The 18,271-nt window shown below is 40.3% G+C and overlaps 1 protein-coding gene across 1 annotated transcript in view; it reads left to right on the top strand.

The window, feature by feature from the left end:
• The window catches only part of Icos (inducible T cell costimulator), a 57,717-nt gene extending 46,054 nt beyond the window's left edge, over positions 1-11,663 (top strand). The window contains exon 5 of the mRNA XM_029569897.1: positions 11,569-11,663. Within this exon, the coding sequence (XP_029425757.1) occupies positions 11,569-11,663 (95 nt within the window). The remainder of the gene's footprint in view (positions 1-11,568) is intronic.
• The last annotated feature ends 6,608 nt before the right edge of the window (positions 11,664-18,271 follow it).

The following is an 18,271-nucleotide window of genomic DNA, read 5'->3' on the forward strand; positions in this document are numbered from 1 at the left end:
ATACATGAATACACATTAAATAAAATATTTAAAAAAGGCCGGGCATGGTGGCACACGCCTTTAATCCCAGCACTTGGGAGGCAGAGGCCTGGTCTGCCATAGCAAGCTCCAGGCCAGTTGAGGCTATAGGGAGACCCTGTCTCAAGAGAGAGAGAGAGAGAGAGAGAGAGAGAGAGAAAGAAAGAAACATGTGACAAAAGCAAAGGGGCATGAAAGATCTTAGAATGCCCAGATAAAGGTGGATGGTTTTTCATGGGGCTGCGGTAGACTTGGAAAGAAATAGAGGGAACTTCCTGAAATGAAAGAACTTTTGGCCAAACATAGGAGATTGGACCTTATTTTGTAGTCAGTGAAGAAAGTTTGGTGGCTTTTTTTAAAGCAGAGGGGTGTCATGCTTGACTTTTTGATGGCAAAAGGAGAAAGATGGATGGAGAGTGGGTCAAACACTCGAGAGAGTGGTAGTGAGGCCTGGGCTAAGGTGATGATGGCAGTAGTGAAAAGGAGGTAACCAAGTGGAACAGCATTGAAGAGGCGGAGGAACGTGATTCAAAGAATGTTTGGGTACAGGTGATGGGGGCAGACGGGAGATACAGACTTTCATCTGGATGGTGGGGGAGCTCCTTGTTCTTACAGACAGTAGATGCCTAGGCCTTGGAAGTAACGTAGACTCTTTTGAAAGTAAAAGAGCCCCAGCACATGAAAAGTTAGTGAGAATTAATTTCCCTTCTCTCACAATTTCTACTTCTCCATCTCCTTGTTTCACACCCTGTGACTGATGTCCCAAGGCAATGCAGGATGGCGTGTCACACACATATCCAGAGAGCAAGGGCTGTACGTGGACAGATGATCACATGGGCTGATACAAATAATTCTGGACTCACTCTGGGTTGATAGTAACTTGAGGTGTGAATTTTGGTAGCTACTTAGTGCCTCTGTACGTCAGTTTTTCATCTTTAAAGTTTGTTTCAGGTGAGGTGTACTGTTGTTGACATTTAAGTTTCCTCAGATCTTATGAATAACTTATGAGAAAATATTCTTCTTCCAGTTTCCCCTTCTGACTAGACTCTTATTTCCTGGAAGGCAAGGGTATCATATTCATCTCTGGATCTCAATGACCTGGGGTAGAATCTGGGTAGGCAGGACACATTGGTTCATATTCAGGATAATACTTTCCCTGCTCTCTCTGCCTCCTGAGATTAAAAGAGTATTCTGTGTCTCTCTTCCTGTGTAACACCTCCACTGTGTCTTGTGCTTGCTTATTAAACCACGGCACCTTTTCCCCTGTAAGTATCTTTCTTCTAGCTTCCTTTTTACTTCCAGAGAGCCACTCAAGTCTCTGCATTTAATCTTAAGATTACCACAACATTATATTCTTTATTTGTAGCTTCCTCTTCCTAAAATCATCTCACGTACTGTTACTGCATTAAGCTTCCACAACTTTGTGGTTCAAAAGCGCAAATACTTGCTGAGTATACATTTACACCCAAATGCTCGTCCTAATCTGCCTGCCACCTACATTGGCATAAATGATCTAAGGAGCCTGTTGTTCACTCAAACACCTTCCTACCTCTAAATGTTGCTTTTGTGTTATTTCTATCTCTCTTTTCTTCATTCTTTTGTTTACTCGTTCGTTGTTCCTTCCTCCCTCCCTCCCTCCCTCCTTCCTTCCTTCCTTCCTTCCTTCCTTCCTTCCTTCCTTCCTTCCTTCCTTCCTTCCTTTTTGTTTCTTGCCCTTCCTGCTTTTTGATAGGGTCTCATATATATTCCAGGCTGGCCTTTCATTTGCTATGTAGCCAAGGATAACCTTAAACTTCTCATCTTCCTGCTTTAGCCTCCAAAGTACTTAGATTACAGAAACAGAGCACCATGACTATCTACTATTTTACCTCTATCTGGACTGCTCACCCTTCCAACACTACCTATTGAGAACAATTGTTTTTCAAGGCCCAACTCCTTACTTCTCCATGAAATCCCTTCTAGCTTTATTCCAGCCTGAACTACTTTGTCCTTCTTACCTGTCAAATAGCATCATGTAAATTACTAGGGTATTTCTTATCTCACTTTCTTATCCAATGCTTATATCTCTTCATTTAAATATCTTGTAAATTCTTTGGGAGTGAGGAATAAGTCTTATGTATTTTTGCATTGTCTGTTGTCTAATGACAATGATAACAACAAAAGTTAATACTGGCTGATGACTTGCATGTGGCAAACATCACAAATCCTGTATATTATCTCTCTTCCTAAAAGATACTTCCCAACTTATGATTATTTGAGTTATTATTCAACTTTATGATAATGAGAAAATAAAAATGAAACTATAGTTCAAAAATTGAATATTTATGTTTTATGCTGGTCTCTCATGAGGCTGGGCAGAGCAGTGAGCTGCAGTTCCTGGTATCCACAGGAGCCCAAGGGGAGACAATGCTGATGTATGGTACAGTGCGCAGCTATGTGAGGACATTCCAGTTATGTATAGCCAATGTATTTTGATTTCCAATAGTCTCAATTTATGATTATATTGGGTTATAACTCCATCATAAATTGGAGAACACCTGTACTTAAAACTAAACCAAACCAAACCAAACCAAACAAACAACAACAACAAAAAACCCACCCTAAATACTAGGCTCTTGTTGGCCCCATTTCTTTGGATAGGAAAATTAAGCTTAGGAATTTTAAATACTTTGCATTAGATCATATTTAAAGTTACAAAATCCAGGTCAGTTTTTACATGTTATATGTACCCTAAGTAGAGCAATTAATTGTTACAAGGAATGCCTTGTGTTTTTTTTCCTTCTAAGTGATTAAGTGGATAGTGTTGAGGGAAGCTCTAGAACAGCCTTGATAAGCTGTAATGGGAGGTGGTAGCAGAGGAGTCAGTCAGCCAGGGAGGAAAAAGGATGGAAAACGTGTTTTTGAATCAGTCCTATCTCTGGGAAAGTATCAAAATATAAAATTACTTTGGGTCAGTAACCTGCGAAAAGGGAGGAAGTTTGGAACAAATGTCAGTGCCTAAGCCTATATATATGTTTTCTTTGGGTTGCATGGAAATTTTTCAGCTAGATTTTGAGGAGTAAGCATGTTAGCTATAATTAAGACAATATTTTGTAATGGGAAACCTCTGACTGTAAGGAATATGATTCAATTATAAGTAGTGGGATGTATAGCTAGTATAATGTGTTTAGGGCCTAAGAGGGAGTTCAGACTACATTATAGGTTCATGTTTGCCCATGGGAACCATAAAGTGGGAACAATAAACTTTTATTTTCTATTCAAAATACTTTCCAGGGGCCTACCCGAGCTTCTCAGTGTGAAGCAGCCAAAGTGACTGAGATTACCACTGGCTTCAGGACTCCAGTGAAGCGTCTTCTGGTCTGAAGGAAGCCCTGTGCTTTTGAGAAGCATAGTGCCCTGTTCTGTCCTGGGTATCAACTAATACCCAGGTTACAATCAGCAAAAGGGCACACTCTTAGGGAGCTGAGTGCCCACAAATGTCCTGGTTCTGCATGTGGGGGAAGCAGTGGTGGAGGCTCCAGTCACCTTCCTGGGAGAAACCTAGGAAGGATGTCTGTTAACATGCAATAACCATTCAGACTATATATAAACACAGTGGTTGGCACTCCGTACTAATATTATCTCATTTGATGCTCATACCCCATGAGGAAGAAGCCTAGTGAGCTTATATAACTTATGCAAATTCTCACAGCTAGGAAGTGGCAGAGTGGAGATCCACAGCTAGATCTTTTTATTTTGACACGAGCTTAGGATACTTTCTGTTCACCAAGACACACACCTGCCTTCTATGCTCCAACTCAAGCTCTGATACTAACTGGCTCTGTGACTTTAGTAGTTGTTTTAAAAGAACACTGATGGAGGTTTGTTTCCAGTGCGATGAGTCTCTCTCTGATTAGATGATCTAATGAAGGAATGGAAATAAATCCAAATATAGGAGGAAATAATATGCCCAATCTCAATCTGGCTACTCAAACTATATTTGGGTTCCATTAAGGTAAGAAAATGGGCAAAAAAAGAATCGAAAGAGAGAAGTCACAAGAAGCCCAAATTCCCATGAATTCGTGCCTGAGGCAGTAAGACACATGAACATGGCAAAAAAACAGGCAAATCCCTAGATTTGGCAAAATGATTTCTTCTAATTTGGCCTTTCTTTCTATGTGAAATGGACATGTCTATGATGTTTGGGTCCCTTTGCTTTTTATTTATAAAATGGGTGGTATATTCCCAAGACAACTGGTCATAGAACACAGAAAAAGGACAATGGAAGATAAAATATGTATGTCTCCTAAGAAACATTACAATGCTGGTTGTCTTTACATGGGAACTATAGGGACTCTGTGGAAATTAATGTGCAGATGGAGAGCTAATAAGATGACAGTGGGACAAGATATCTAGTAGCGGCAGCAGTTACCCTTCACAAATGAGACTTGGTTTTATCTAAAGTATGTAATAGAGTAAGGAAAGAGTTGCTGAGACATGGTCCAATATAGATGGATTTTGAAAACCTTGACATGGAGTGTTCAGTTTAAAAAATGTAGCATTTTCTGGCATACAAGGAGTTCTCAGTCAATAGTATGTCTGAAATCTTTGTTAAAAGTGAGAATGTATATGAAAGGACCTCTCTCAGAGCCTCTAGTTCATGGTAGATGCAATGAAGTGTTGGTGCGTATTCCTTTAGTGAGAACAGTATTGCTTTCCTTCTTGGTAGAAACAAGTTAAAAACCATCCACAGGAACAAGAATTCCCCTAAATGTTCATTTGCCCAACTGAAATGAAGTCATTATTAAAATAAATCAGACGATTCAGTTTTAAAACATAAGCTTTTCCTCTCCAAGAAATCACTAGAAACACATTTTACTGTCTTGTCCTGTAGTGGCCTTGGTTCATGGACTAAGTGAGGACAAATGGGAGTTCTGGTTCTTGTTACAAAGCTACAGAAATCATCTGTTTGCTTCATCTGCAAATTTATGTTGTTTTCCCTTAGAAGATTTTCTGTTATAGACCACATGGTTTCTGACTTAGTCAAGTTACAGATTCTTAATCATTTAGAAACTTTCATTTCAGCCAGACAAAGTTAATCATGTGCACAGCCTCCTCCTTTCTCCTCAGTAACATCCCAAAGCTTTTGTGAATTTCATTGCAGATCACTTCTTTTGCTGCTTAATGGAAGAAATCTACAAAAAAATTCTGGGAAATGTGATTGTGAAGACTTGTTTCTTCAGATTCAATTAAAAATTTTTTTTATATTTCCTACCCAGAAACAATGTGTTAAGTATCTTTAGTCATTTTCATAAATTTTTATACAAGAGTTCTGACAAAGCAGATAAAACCATGTGATATTTAAATGTCTAGATGGTAAAGTATAAAATCGCTATGTATATGATGTAGGCGGTATGGGGCTCCCTGTAATGCCAACATTTATTTGTTACCACACCCAGAACTTTTATTATAGTGGTCGTGGTTGTTTGAAGTATTAACAGTGATTTGAAGGGAAGCATTTGAAGACTTGCAGAATCTTGGGGGAATGTTATTGACCCCTTGATATTTGGTTAGACTCTGGGCCAAGGCTCATGGACAACTCTAGTCCAACTCTACATAGACATAGACAAGATGAACAAAGGAAAATCCTTGTTCCTACTTTCCACAGCAGCGTTCATCCTTCACTGGGTTGTTGGTTGGGTGAAATCCTCTCTGAACCTGTGATTTCTTGGCATCTTCCTGTCATTCAGCTTGTTTCTTCTCACATGTCTAGCCTTGCTACATCCTTTCCCTATCTCCTCTCCACTAACAGGTTTGAGATTTGTAGCACTCAAAGATGTTTGTCTCCAGAACTCAGTGGCCAAAGAAAAGAAACCACATAATGCTGTTTTGTCAACAAAGTCATAAATTTGCTTCCGTCTAAGCCAAGTATTCGGAGCATCATCAGGGAGAGAGTGGCGTTGAACATCTCCCAGGTTTAAGGCTGGTTACTCAGTATAGGTCACTTTACTTGAGACAACTTTAGTTTCCTCAGCAAAACTGATTTTTCATTGAACTTGATTTTTTCTTCCTATTCTCAATGACAACAATCTCATTTAAAAATCTTAAATTGGTCTATTAACCCCCATCTACTCCTTCTGACTCTGGTCTTAAATTTCTCCCGCACAATGAGGCCTTGTTAACATTTCTGGAATAAAATTTTCACTATTATTGCACTTGCTGTCCGTGAACCAATGATTGTGCCTAGCTATTCTTCAGGCTTTGAGCCTAGGCTGAATCTTCAGCATCCCCAAGACTTTACCTTGATATTCTAAGTTCATCATAAGCAGGTTCCAACTTTCTCTCTACACTTTTTTCTTCCTACGTCTTTATCTTTAAAATCATCTTTTCCTAGCAAAAGTTATTTAGTCACAACACTTCTCTCACCCTCCCAACCCTGACCCCAAATGAATTCTGGCACCATGAGGGTAGTTGTATGCCTTATTCAGTGCTTCTTTGAGGAGCAACTTTGAATTATTAAAAATCTCCAGTCATACTCCTGCATCTATCTGCCTGTTCATATATTCATTTACCTAATGTCAGTCTTTTTATGCAACTTTTGTATACGTCTATGTGAAATCCAGTGGACATCAAGACCACTTCCATGAGTGAAGATACTTTTTTTTAACTTTTAAAAAAACTTTATTGAGAATTTCATACATGCATATAAAATGTTTTGATCAAATCTATGCCTGTTCCCTCCCCTCCAACACCTGCTATATCTCCCCTTCACTTTTTTTCTGACAACTCCATGTACTCTTTCTTTCTGAGCGAAGATACTTTTAATCCTATATAGAAGAAGAAGCTGGGACTGGAGAGATGGTTCAGTGGTTAGGGGCACTGGCTGCTCTTGCAGAGGACCCGGGTTCAATTCTCAGCACCCACATGGCAGCTAACAAGTGTCCATAACTCTGGTTCCAGGGGATCCAGTGTCCTCTTCCATTTAACATATATGCTGGCAAAACACTCATACACATAAAATAAAATTAATTAATTAAAAAAGAAGTTTATGAATGAATAAACGTGCTTAGTTGAAAGTCACAGATGGAGGCCATGGAGAGACTGAGTCTTTGAAAGAGAGACAAGTAGGTGACAGAAAGTTTTATAGAGCGCATAATGTTTGAACTGACTCTTGGAATAAGATAATATTCATCTAAGGGTCACAGAAAATTGGTATGTGGAGTGGGTTTGAGCTGTAAGAGATGAAGCTGCCAAGGTAGACAGCTATCGGAGCTCAGTGCTTCTCCAATACAGGTTATGCTAAGGAGATTGTCTTTTGCCTTGGAGGCAATGGAGAGCCATTGATAGAGGGGCCTAATAACTGTTGTATTTGAGTCTAGGCACCTATGTGAAGATACTGCTGCTATTTACAGAAAGAAAACCATGTGGGAAGCATATTTGTGGGGAAGGAGAGCTCCTTTTGTCTTTGTCGAATTTGGAGGGCTGTGGAACTTCAGAAGGTGTCTGTAGGTAGTTAGGAACTCAGGAGAAAAATGTGAGCCAGAGGTTGAAATCTGAGAGTATAAACAGTCTACAGATCACCGAGGAAGGGGGGGAAGTGATTTCAATTTTCCATAGAAATTATAGAATGGGAAGAGAAGATGATAACAGAGGGAAAACTGGGAAGGATCATCAGTGTTGTGAAGTGAAAAGAAGCCACAGGAGGGGGGAACTTCAAGAATGAAAAAATAAAGACATACAGGTGGGAGGAGGACACTGCTGGGGAAGAAGCTGGTAATGGGAGGGGGAATTAGGGGTGGATATGACCAAGACATATTGTATACATGTGTGAACTTGTTGAAGAATAAATTACAATTATTCCTTAAAAAAAGAATGCTACCAAGGAGTACTCCATTCACATGGATCTTGAGCTTTGTTGTTAATGAGCAAAAGCCAGTGGGATGGGAATTTCAGAGGGGTAGAGAGAGAGGGTGTGTGTGTGTGTGTGTGCAGACTGGAGGACTGGTAGAGCTGTTCCTCTTTAGAGTCTTATGGGGGGAAGAGAATGGCAAACTATGGGACCATAAAGCACAAACAGGCTTAGCTCTGGTGGAAAAGATAGTGAAAAGTCGATCAGTACAAGGCTGTATTGGGGCAGGGGCAGTGAGAGGAGTGTTGTACAGCACAATAGGGTACATTTGGTCTCTCCCTGAAGGCAAGAAGGGGCTAGCTGTGCTGGAGCCAGTGTCTCAGGAACTGGAGCTGAATTGAGGGTGCATGTCCCAGACTTGCCCTTGTACAGTGAGCTTGGAGCTACGAGTGATTGAAGACTCTGTTTGCACAAGAAGAGCTGCACTGGATTTTCTCTGAGGTCTATTTCAGTTCTAAAATGTTATGATTCTGTGATTAATTTGTTAAATAAATTAACAGTGCAAACAGTGTTTCAAGAGGAATGTTTAAATTACTTATGAGAACAAACTTTTTAAGTATCCTTAAGCATCATAAAACATCCACTCCCATAGAAATAATTGATATACCAATTATGAATCCTTCTTAGCTGCTCATTCAGGCAGATTTCCTGAGAACTGTGCTTGGCCATGTGCTATTTACCTAGTTCAAGTTCTTGTTTGTTTTTCAAAGCCATCAATACATTTCATTCAACAACATTTTTCAGCCTGGCCAACCCACTAGTAGAGCTAAATTATTAAAGTTTTATACTATGTGCAAGATGAGTTCTTGATGAATTGGTTCATCTCTGGAGAAATGCCCATCTTCTTCTTAATTTAGGACACAGCTGTTAGAATCGCAGACGTGATCAAAAATGGCCACATATAGCTCAGACACCTCTCAGAAACATTTCCTCTCCATTGGCACGGTCTTTGAGAACAAACCACACTCTGAAATGTTTGTGTAACAGGAAAATGTGGTATCAAGATGATCAAAACAAGATAGCAAACAACATATTTTCACAAAATTTGCATACATTATTAAAAATAACAGCGGGTAAACCTATAAAATGAGAGCACGACGTTTAAGACAGAGAGGAAGACCGGCAAAATGCAAACTGATGAAGTGCGTGTGATCCCAGGCCTGACATTAGCAGAAACGAAGAAGACTTTTCTCTTTTAGGTTATGAGGACATCAGCAATGCTCCCTACCACAGTGAAAATAGGTGAAACCTGTCTTTCTCCTTAAGTCATTATCTTGCACTTGGTTGAACTTTAGTTTCCTTAGCAATAAAGTGGGGAAAATTAAAAGGAAGGGTCCTGGCAGAAACCAAATGACACAATGCAAACTAAATTTCTAAAATAAATTTTTAAGCCAGACAGAAATGTATTAGCTAAAAAAATAAAACCCTGAAAAATATACATATAATATCTGAACGTGAGTGCATGTGTATAGCTGAAGGCTATATAACAAGGAACACAATGCTAGACAGAAGAAACCTTCAAACTGTTGGTCAAACTAGTCGAAAAGACTCCCAAAAGAACACAGGACACAGGCTATTGCCACAGCTCTGGATTACCTCCTAGAACTTGAAGGTAAGATCCTACTGCTAAAGATAGGATACACTTCAGGCATAGGACTTGGAGTAATGGAGCTAGAAAGGACCTGGAAGCCTTCTCCCTGAAGACTAGCTCTCATAGTTCTAGATCCTATGCAAGCTGCTGTTCTAGAGGATACTTTGCAAACTGCTAAGGGAGAAAAATCAATCAGTGGTCCAGTCCAGTGCTAAACTCTAATAGCCACAATGACTGGCACAACAAAATATCTCTATTGGTACAGTAGAGGCACTGTTTTCTAGGGGGTAATCAACAGCTATCTAATCAGACTTAAAGTCTTCTCAATGGGAAGGAACTCATGGGTGGCACTGTAAATACAGACTAATACGCAAGGCTAGAGGTCATAGATCTTAGAGAAAACCCTATCTCTATCATATCTCTAGACAAATGAAATTCCTTACCATATGCTGAATTTACAGACAAAAGTACTGTATATAAATAATCAAAGAAGATTCTTTTTGCAACAGATGGAGGCTCTTACAGAGTTCCACAACTAGTCACACACAGAGAACGTATGTCTGAGAGATGCTCAACCCTAAGTGACACATCTACAGTGGAACACCTAAGGCTCATGGAACATAGCAGAACAGGGCATAGAGAGAATACTAATACACCCCTCATCTCTCTTCATGCAACAGAGTGTGATGCACACCGAAGGCCACAACTGGCTAAGTTTTAGAGAATAAGAGACTCAGAGTATGCGTCCCTTGCTAGGACTCCTATATTAAATCTCACCCATCCATGGCTCAGGGACCATTGAGGAAGAGGGGGCAGAAGGATTGTTAGAGCCAGGGTGGGTGCATGAACATAAGGAAACAAAGGCTTCCAGGCACTGGAAAGTTGTTCATATGAACTTGCAATAATGTTGACAGCATGCACAAGACACATACCAACTCTATCAGACAAAAACCCAGCATAGAATGGGGGAAATAGGAAGCAGGCCCCAACCCTCATCAAAGAACTATTGGCCAATGATTACTGTGGAGTGAGGGAGAGTAGATCTTCTTTAAGGGAGTGACTCTAGATAGGCTGACTAGACACCAGTGGATGAACTTGCACAGAGGAACACCTGGATAGAAATATCACCAGATAGGACTTAGCATATATGACAGAATACCTGAAATCTGGTGGGGGAAGGCCATGAGACGCAAGGAGGGGGAGGTGGGTCTAAATTTAATTAGGGAATACTATGAAATACACAAAAACTCAATAAAAATATCAAAAATAAAAAACCTTTTTTATTTTCTGTATGTTATTTTGTTCAGTGGTATTTTCTTTTCTTTTAAAAACTTACTTATTTTTAACTATGTATCTGTGTCTGTGGGGGGGGGTATGAGCACCTGCAGAGGTCAGAGGCTTCAGATCCCCTGGGGCCAAAATTATAAGCAATGGAAACTATCTGAAGTGGGAACTGGGAACTGAATTTGGGTCCTCTGCAAGAACAGTCCAATGTCTTTACTGCTGAGCCATATCTCCAGCTCTTAAAGGAATATTTCATCAGAGGCTATTTACAGATGTTCAGAGAGGATTTTAGAAATGCAACAAATGAAGGGAAATCTTCCAGGGGTAACATGAGCTCAGACCTGCGAAGAAGCTCTCTGTAGCATTACCTGACACACAGTGTGACTTTAGGAGAGTAATGTAGTCAACCTGTGAAAGCCTAGGAGGGAGAGCTAGAGACTTCATTCCCCTCATCTCTTGATTTTGTCTCCCACTGAAACTCAACTGGTACCAGAGATCAAGGGAGTTTGTTGAGGTACTCCATAGGAACCCACTTCCTATAGCAGAGACCAGGGTAGGGAAGGAAGGGGAGAGGATCTAGAGGTTCATGATGAAGACATTCACCTTTTTAGACAGTAGATACCAAGATTATAGTTCACTGGGAAGATTCAGGAGGAATGGAGACATGGTTAGTATGGAAGTTGACACAGTAAGTACTTGTCTTAAAACATCCTATCAGCCACGATCATTTCTATTAGGAGAGGCATCACATTGTACGACTTATGATATATTTAATATTCCCTTGCAGGTAAGAAGCCAGCTGTGCTGGAGCTAATGTCCTTAAGCTGGACTGAGGGGATTCAGTACTTTGGGTTTGGAGCTAAAGATGATCCAAGAATTTGATGGTGTGTTAGTTTCTTACTACTTCTGTAAAAAATACCACTGATTAAATAAGATACATTTATTCTATTAGAGTTCTGGAGATCAGGAGTCTATGGTCAATTTCTTTGGGTTGAGCTCGAGGATTTTTTCCTGTAGGCACAGGGGAGAATCCATTTCCTCATCTTTTCTATCTTGCTGGTGGCCAGCATTTCTTGACTTGCAGCTTTCTTCCATCCCCAAAGTATATCACTCCAATCTTTGTTTCCATTGTCATGTGGTCTTTTATTCGACTCTAAGTTCCCTTACAAGGACTTGTGATTTTGTTTGGGGACCACTTGGATAATACAAAATAATCTCCCTACCTAATGATTCTTATCATAATCAGATCTTCAAAGTCCATTTTACCATGCTAAGGTAAAACAAGAGAGACATGATATGGACAGGGGGTGATGACATCATTATTTAGACCACTACAGGGGGTAACTAAGTGGAATTCACTTGCTATGTGATTAAATAGCTGCTGCTGCAGACTCCTACAACATCCAATATCATTGTCTTAGACTAAGTCTCCTTCAGAATGAAAGCCCAAGGCAAGGGTTTATACAAACAGGTAGTTTATTTTAGATGTGGTCCCTGAGAGTATGAGTGAGAGACTTAGGAAAGCCAATTAGAAACATGTTATTGAGTTGATTGTCATTGTAGATATCTATGGCTCAAACCAGGCAGACACAGGGCACACTTCAGAATAGCCTGCCCAAGGCAGTACGGCTGGTGCAAAACATTATTTGTAGCAATCATTGACCGAGCATTGCTCCAAAGAATGTTAAATCCCTTAAACTTCTAAGCCGCACATACCCTCAGGTGTCTCACAGTGCATTATAAAAGTCTCAGGACTGAAGGCTAGAGATACAGAGCAGCTGTGGTGCACCACCTGATAGCTACTGCATGACTGGAGGGAAGAGGGCTCAGAACACGAGTTGGAGCATAATAGATGTGCGGTACCCACTTCGAGGAGAACATAGCACCCAGAATGACTTTATATTGGGATTCATAAATGTGATTCATTGTATAATTCTAAAGTGAGAAGCCAGAATTATTTTCAAGTGTGCCCAAGTCTACCCTTTTCTTAGAGGAAGTATTAGGTCCATAACAGTTACAAAGAAGAAAAGATCAAAAGTGTTTTAGTAGTTTATAATGCAAAGTTCTTTCTGAAAACCCACTCTGGCAGAGAAGGCCAACTTTAACAGTAAATGAAAGGTTATACAGACATAATGAAGTACTTGCAAGAGTGCTGTGTTCTACACCTAGACTGGAGTCAAGGAAGCTTTCTTTGAGAAATGATGAGCTGAGACTTGAACGATAAGTAGAGGTTACTTAAGTAAAGAGACCAGCATGCCAAGCAGGGAAGGATCCAGAAGGAATGTCTGAACCGGAACAGAACATAGCATGCTCAAAGGACTGAGAGAATCCAGGTGGTTGGGAAGAGGAGGAAGGATGAATGACCTAAGATGAAACTGGTGAAGTGGGAGACAGTAGAGCAGGAGGAGATTGTGAAAGGTCCGATAAAAACAGTACACAGTAGTGGTGGAAGCTACTGGGGTCTATTATTATAAACCAGGGCTCACCAGGATTAAATTTACATGTGTAAAAAGCTGCTTGCTTGGTGGAGGGGGGACAGAAATGAATGAAGAGTGATAAGGCGTAGGTAAGTGCACCTGTGTCGTGCAATGCCTGTGGAGGTCAGAAGGGGACTGGAGTTACTGACAATTGTTAGCTGCCATGTGGGTGCTGGGATTCGTACCTGGGTCTTCTGCAATAACAACCAATGTTCTTAAACATTGAGACATCTCTCCAGTCCCTTATTTTTATTTAATGTGTATGGGTGTATTGTTTGCATGTAGGTAGGTGCACCCGTGTCGTGCAATGTCCGTGGAGGTCAGAAGAGACTGTCAGATCCCCTGGAACTGGAGTTACAGACAGTTGTTAGGGGCCATGTGGGTGCTGGGATTCGAGCCCGGGTCTTCTGCAAGAACAGTCAGCGTTCTTAACCACCGAGCTATCTCTCCAGCCCCTCAAAAGCATTTCTGAACAGTTGGAAACATATAACGAAAGATAGGCAGGCTCAGAAATGAAGTTTAATTACGTGGGACTATCCCAGCAGAGGCTAGCAGACTGGCTAGATGTGGTGGATGATATTTTAACATTATACCATGCCCGGGTCTTCTGCAAGAACAGTCAGCGTTCTTAACCACCGAGCTATCTCTCCAGCCCCTCAAAAGCATTTCTGAACAGTTGGAAACATATAACGAAAGATAGGCAGGCTCAGAAATGAAGTTTAATTACGTGGGACTATCCCAGCAGAGGCTAGCAGACTGGCTAGATGTGGTGGATGATATTTTAACATTATACCATGAGATCTTTTTCAAAAATGTTTCTGGAGTATCTGGGGAAACCCTCTGGCAAAGCAGGAGCTCTAAGAGCTATTTTGCTCAATCAATGACTTAGTAGAATCCAATTTAATATGCTTTCTTAAAGGCAAGCTTTAGTCATGAGAAGGTAAGAGTAAAATACAAAAGGTAGGGGTATATAAAGAGAGGTGTTCACAGGGGTCAGATTGTACACTATGCAAATTAGGAAACAGGAAGAGAAGATAAAAAGGAGGAGAAAGAGGAGGAAGAGGAGTAGAAGGCAAAGGAGGAGGAGGAGGAGGAGGTGTAAACTGTGACATGGAGCACAGGTGAAGGGAATTTACGGATTAATGTACTTCTAGGCAGAGAGTTTAACCTCTTGGCTTGGATAGCCTTTGTTGCTTGAAGCTGAGAAGGTCTGTTACGTGTATTGTAGGACATTCAATATTAGTGGCGTTTCTGCTCTCTCCATACATTCTCCTAGCAGTACCCTAATCCTTTTTTTTTTGGTCAGAAGATATGACATCCAAAAAGTCTCTTGAGGAAACAAAATCTCCATTGTTGAGAACCATTGTTCTAGACCTTTTATGGTTTTGGTGCCATCATAAGGAACATGAATAAATAAAGGAGCCCAAGAGTATTATTTCTTTAACTTAAGCCTATTTTATGGACAGTCAATCTACCAATTGGATTGTTGGCATTTAATCTTTGAAAATAATTTATTTCTGGATAGTTTTGATTTTCAAATCAAATAGCTGTATTTTATTACCACCTGTCTTCTGTCTGAGTAAAATATTTTATATGTGGAAAATATCAGGTTGAAAAACAAGTTGAGTAAGTGGCTCGCCAAAATTGTCTGTGAATAAACTTTTATCTAAACACATCTGCCATTGAAAGAGAGACACTGAGAAGATCAAAAGGCTGGCGCTACTGAAATACAAACATTCAAGTTGTCTTCATTTCCCATAGACCAAAAAAAGTTTAAGTGACTGTTCAGTGATGCAGGCAATCATTTTTACTTGCAAATCACCTAATTACCCAATCTCCTTCTTTTAAAAGAATGGTTTAACTATAACAGGAAATTCCTCTTGTTGTGATGATAGATGTCTCTCTTAGTTTCTTTTCCTGTTCTATGATAAAATACTCTGACAAAATTAAGGGAGGAAAGGCTTGTTTTATCTCACAGTTCAAGGTATACTACATCATGTTGGGAAGTCAAGGTAGCAGGAGCTTGAAGCAGCTGATCATAGCGTATCCACAATCAGGAAACAGAGAGGGGTGAAGCATGCTTGCTAGGTCTTGTTTTCTTTACTTTGTACCGTCCAGTTTCTCAGTCCTGGGAGTGGGATCCATCAACAGTCCGCAGGTCTTCCCACCTCAAGTAACAGAATAAAGATAATCCCCGGTGGGCACACGCAGAGACCCTTCTCCCAGGTGAGTGCAGATTCTGTCAAGTTGAAACACTAACCATCGCAATATCTATTTTCATTTAATTTTAACATTTAGTTGAAGGCACCTTTTCTTTTTCTTTTTTTCTTTTTGGTCCTTTTGAGACAGGGATTCCCTGCAGCCCCAGCTGTCCCGGAACTCACAATGTAAACCAGGATGGCCCTGAACTTGCCTGCCTCTTCCTCCTGAGTGCTTGCTGGGATCAAAGGTGTGTGCCACTACACCCAGCTGAAGGCACATTTTTCAATATGTAAATGTAATCATACTTTCAGGCTGTATCCAGCTTTTTATTGCTCTCAGGCTAAGGACCATCATCCTCATCAAGGCCAGTCTTCTTCCTCATGTCTTATCCTAACTACTAAACTACCAGGGAAATTTCCATCATTACATCTTAAACCATGTAGCCCCAGGCTTTGGCCACAATGATCTTCTTTCAATTCTTTGCATATTCCAGTCCAGAATTCTGCACATGATCTGTCCTTTGTTTGGGAAGCATTTCTATAGCTTCTTCAATTAGGTTAATTTATCCTCAGTCTTCAGTGTTTGGCTCAAGGAACATTTCCTTAGAGAGACGTCCCTATCTAACTTCAACAAATATACAAATAAACAAATACCTTGTTACCAAATACTCTTAAATCATCCTATACATTTTCTCATAGCCTTAATGACGTTTGCAACTTTATATAGGTGTTTGATTTATAGCCACATCCTCTACAGCTTTCATTTCAATGGAACAGAAACTATACCCATTGGTCTTACCATTGCATTCCCAGCACGCCACAGAATAGGCTCTATGAATATTTGTTAAAATAATGATGTGAATGTATTGGTATTTTTTTTCTCATTGCTGTGTCCAAATATTTGTGCTAAACAATCCTAAGAAGAAGGAAGGATTTATTTCGACTCATGGTTTCAGAGGGTTCATTCCATGATTCTTTGATTCCATGGTTTTGGGCTCATTGTAAAGCAGAACATCATACCAGTGGGCTTATGTGTGTGTGTGTGTGGGAGGGAGAGAGAGAGAGAGAGAGAGAGAGAGAGAGAGAGAGAGAGAGAGAGAGAGAGAGAGAGAGAGAGAAGAGAGGAGAGAGAGAGAGAGAGGAGAGAGAGACTCCCAAAATAGCACCATTAGATATGGACCAGGAATCCAACACCCGAACCTGTGCAGGGTACTTCACACTTAAATCACGATGGCCACACCTACTCATCTACTGTTTCCACTGGTAGATTATTCTCTTTAAAGGCAGCATGGCATAATTGGACAGAGACCATGCTGCCTGAAAAGTCTAAAGTGCTTACTACTTGAAAAAGTTTGTCACTTCTGAACTAAATCATTTACTTCTTGTTTGGCTTATTAACCAATCACCACGCAACTTAATCCCAGGAAAAATGACAATAAAATAACATGAATGTATGCATTTTCATTCTGAAGCATTTTATTTGTAGCAACCTTCAATAGACATTTGCTGTGTGTCAGCTATCTGGTTAAGCATATTACCTATATCTTCTCATGAAACAATGGCACGCCTTCATTTTACTTGAAAAAAGAAAGTGTTTAATGTGGTTTCCCAGAGTCGTGAAGCTGATATGGAGAAATGTGCACCAGTATCAGGTAGGTTTGTTTTCTTCATTAAATCACTAAGAGGATGCTGGGAAGACTGTGCATTGGGACGATTTAGGTTTGAGAGTTTTCAGGTGTTATTTTCCTTTGAGCTGTCCAAAGGGCTGAAGAGAATGGCTAATATATTAGACAAAGAGAGAACCAACGGAGCCCCAGAAAGCAGAAGTAACCCATTGTAGATCTTGTTTTATCAGGGTGGGGTTGAGCATGCTGTCCTATGTCAGGGCCCTTGCTGAAAAAGGGGATAAATGGATTAGAAGAAAACCAAAAGGGGAGACTGACTGGAAAAATAGTGAGCAGGACAATGACAGTGTCCATATGGTACCTGTGGGACTCAAGTGTCTAAAGAAGTCAGATGTGGCAATGAATAAAATGGAAAGCAGGAGACTTGGGAAACTGATTTGAGGGAACTGAAATCTAGAGTGGGAATGGCAGATGGCAGAGTCCATATGGTGTAGGTTCAAGAGACTTCAACAAGGAATCTAGGCAAGAAATGGCCTGAAAGAACAGGAGAATGAAGCTTGCTGGGAACTTGCTATTTGGAAGACCCCTTTCTAGAGCTAGAGCCAGACTCTCAGAGCAGAAGTACCTAATTGTGACCAGAGAAGCAGGGTTGTATGCCTGATTATTACCTAAAGGAGAGAGGGAAGACAATTCTTGGAAGGTATAAGAAAACTGAAATCCCAGATTAATGTTTCTCTGGACTGAATTACTTTGTCTTAACTTTCACATCTGTTCCTTTCTTTTCTCTTTCTCCTCTGTATTTCTAATACACTCTTCCACTGCCGTCCCCAACTCCTTCTTCAGCAGCTCAGGCTCCTCCAACCATTTGCCATCAGAGTCACATTATCACACATATTTTCCACTCATGGTCATGTTCTCTTCCATCTTTCTCTCCTTAGATTATTTTCTCTGTTTTACTACATAACACACACATTGACAGAACCCAGCCCAAATATCAGATCTCAGTAGTATCGTCAGACTTCTTTACCCTTTAGTAAAAACTAACTACATCCTCCTGAAACCCACAGTGCTTCTTACACAGCATACTATAAAGGCTTTATGGATCCCCATTACTCTTAGGATAATGATTAAATCTCCATGTGTTTGAAAGTTCCTGTGTAGTCTCATTCCACATCACCAGTCTTATA

This window comes from Nannospalax galili, unplaced genomic scaffold, assembly GCF_000622305.1.
Source record: "Nannospalax galili isolate Female #2095 unplaced genomic scaffold, S.galili_v1.0 scaffold281, whole genome shotgun sequence".
NCBI lineage: Eukaryota > Metazoa > Chordata > Mammalia > Rodentia > Spalacidae > Nannospalax > Nannospalax galili.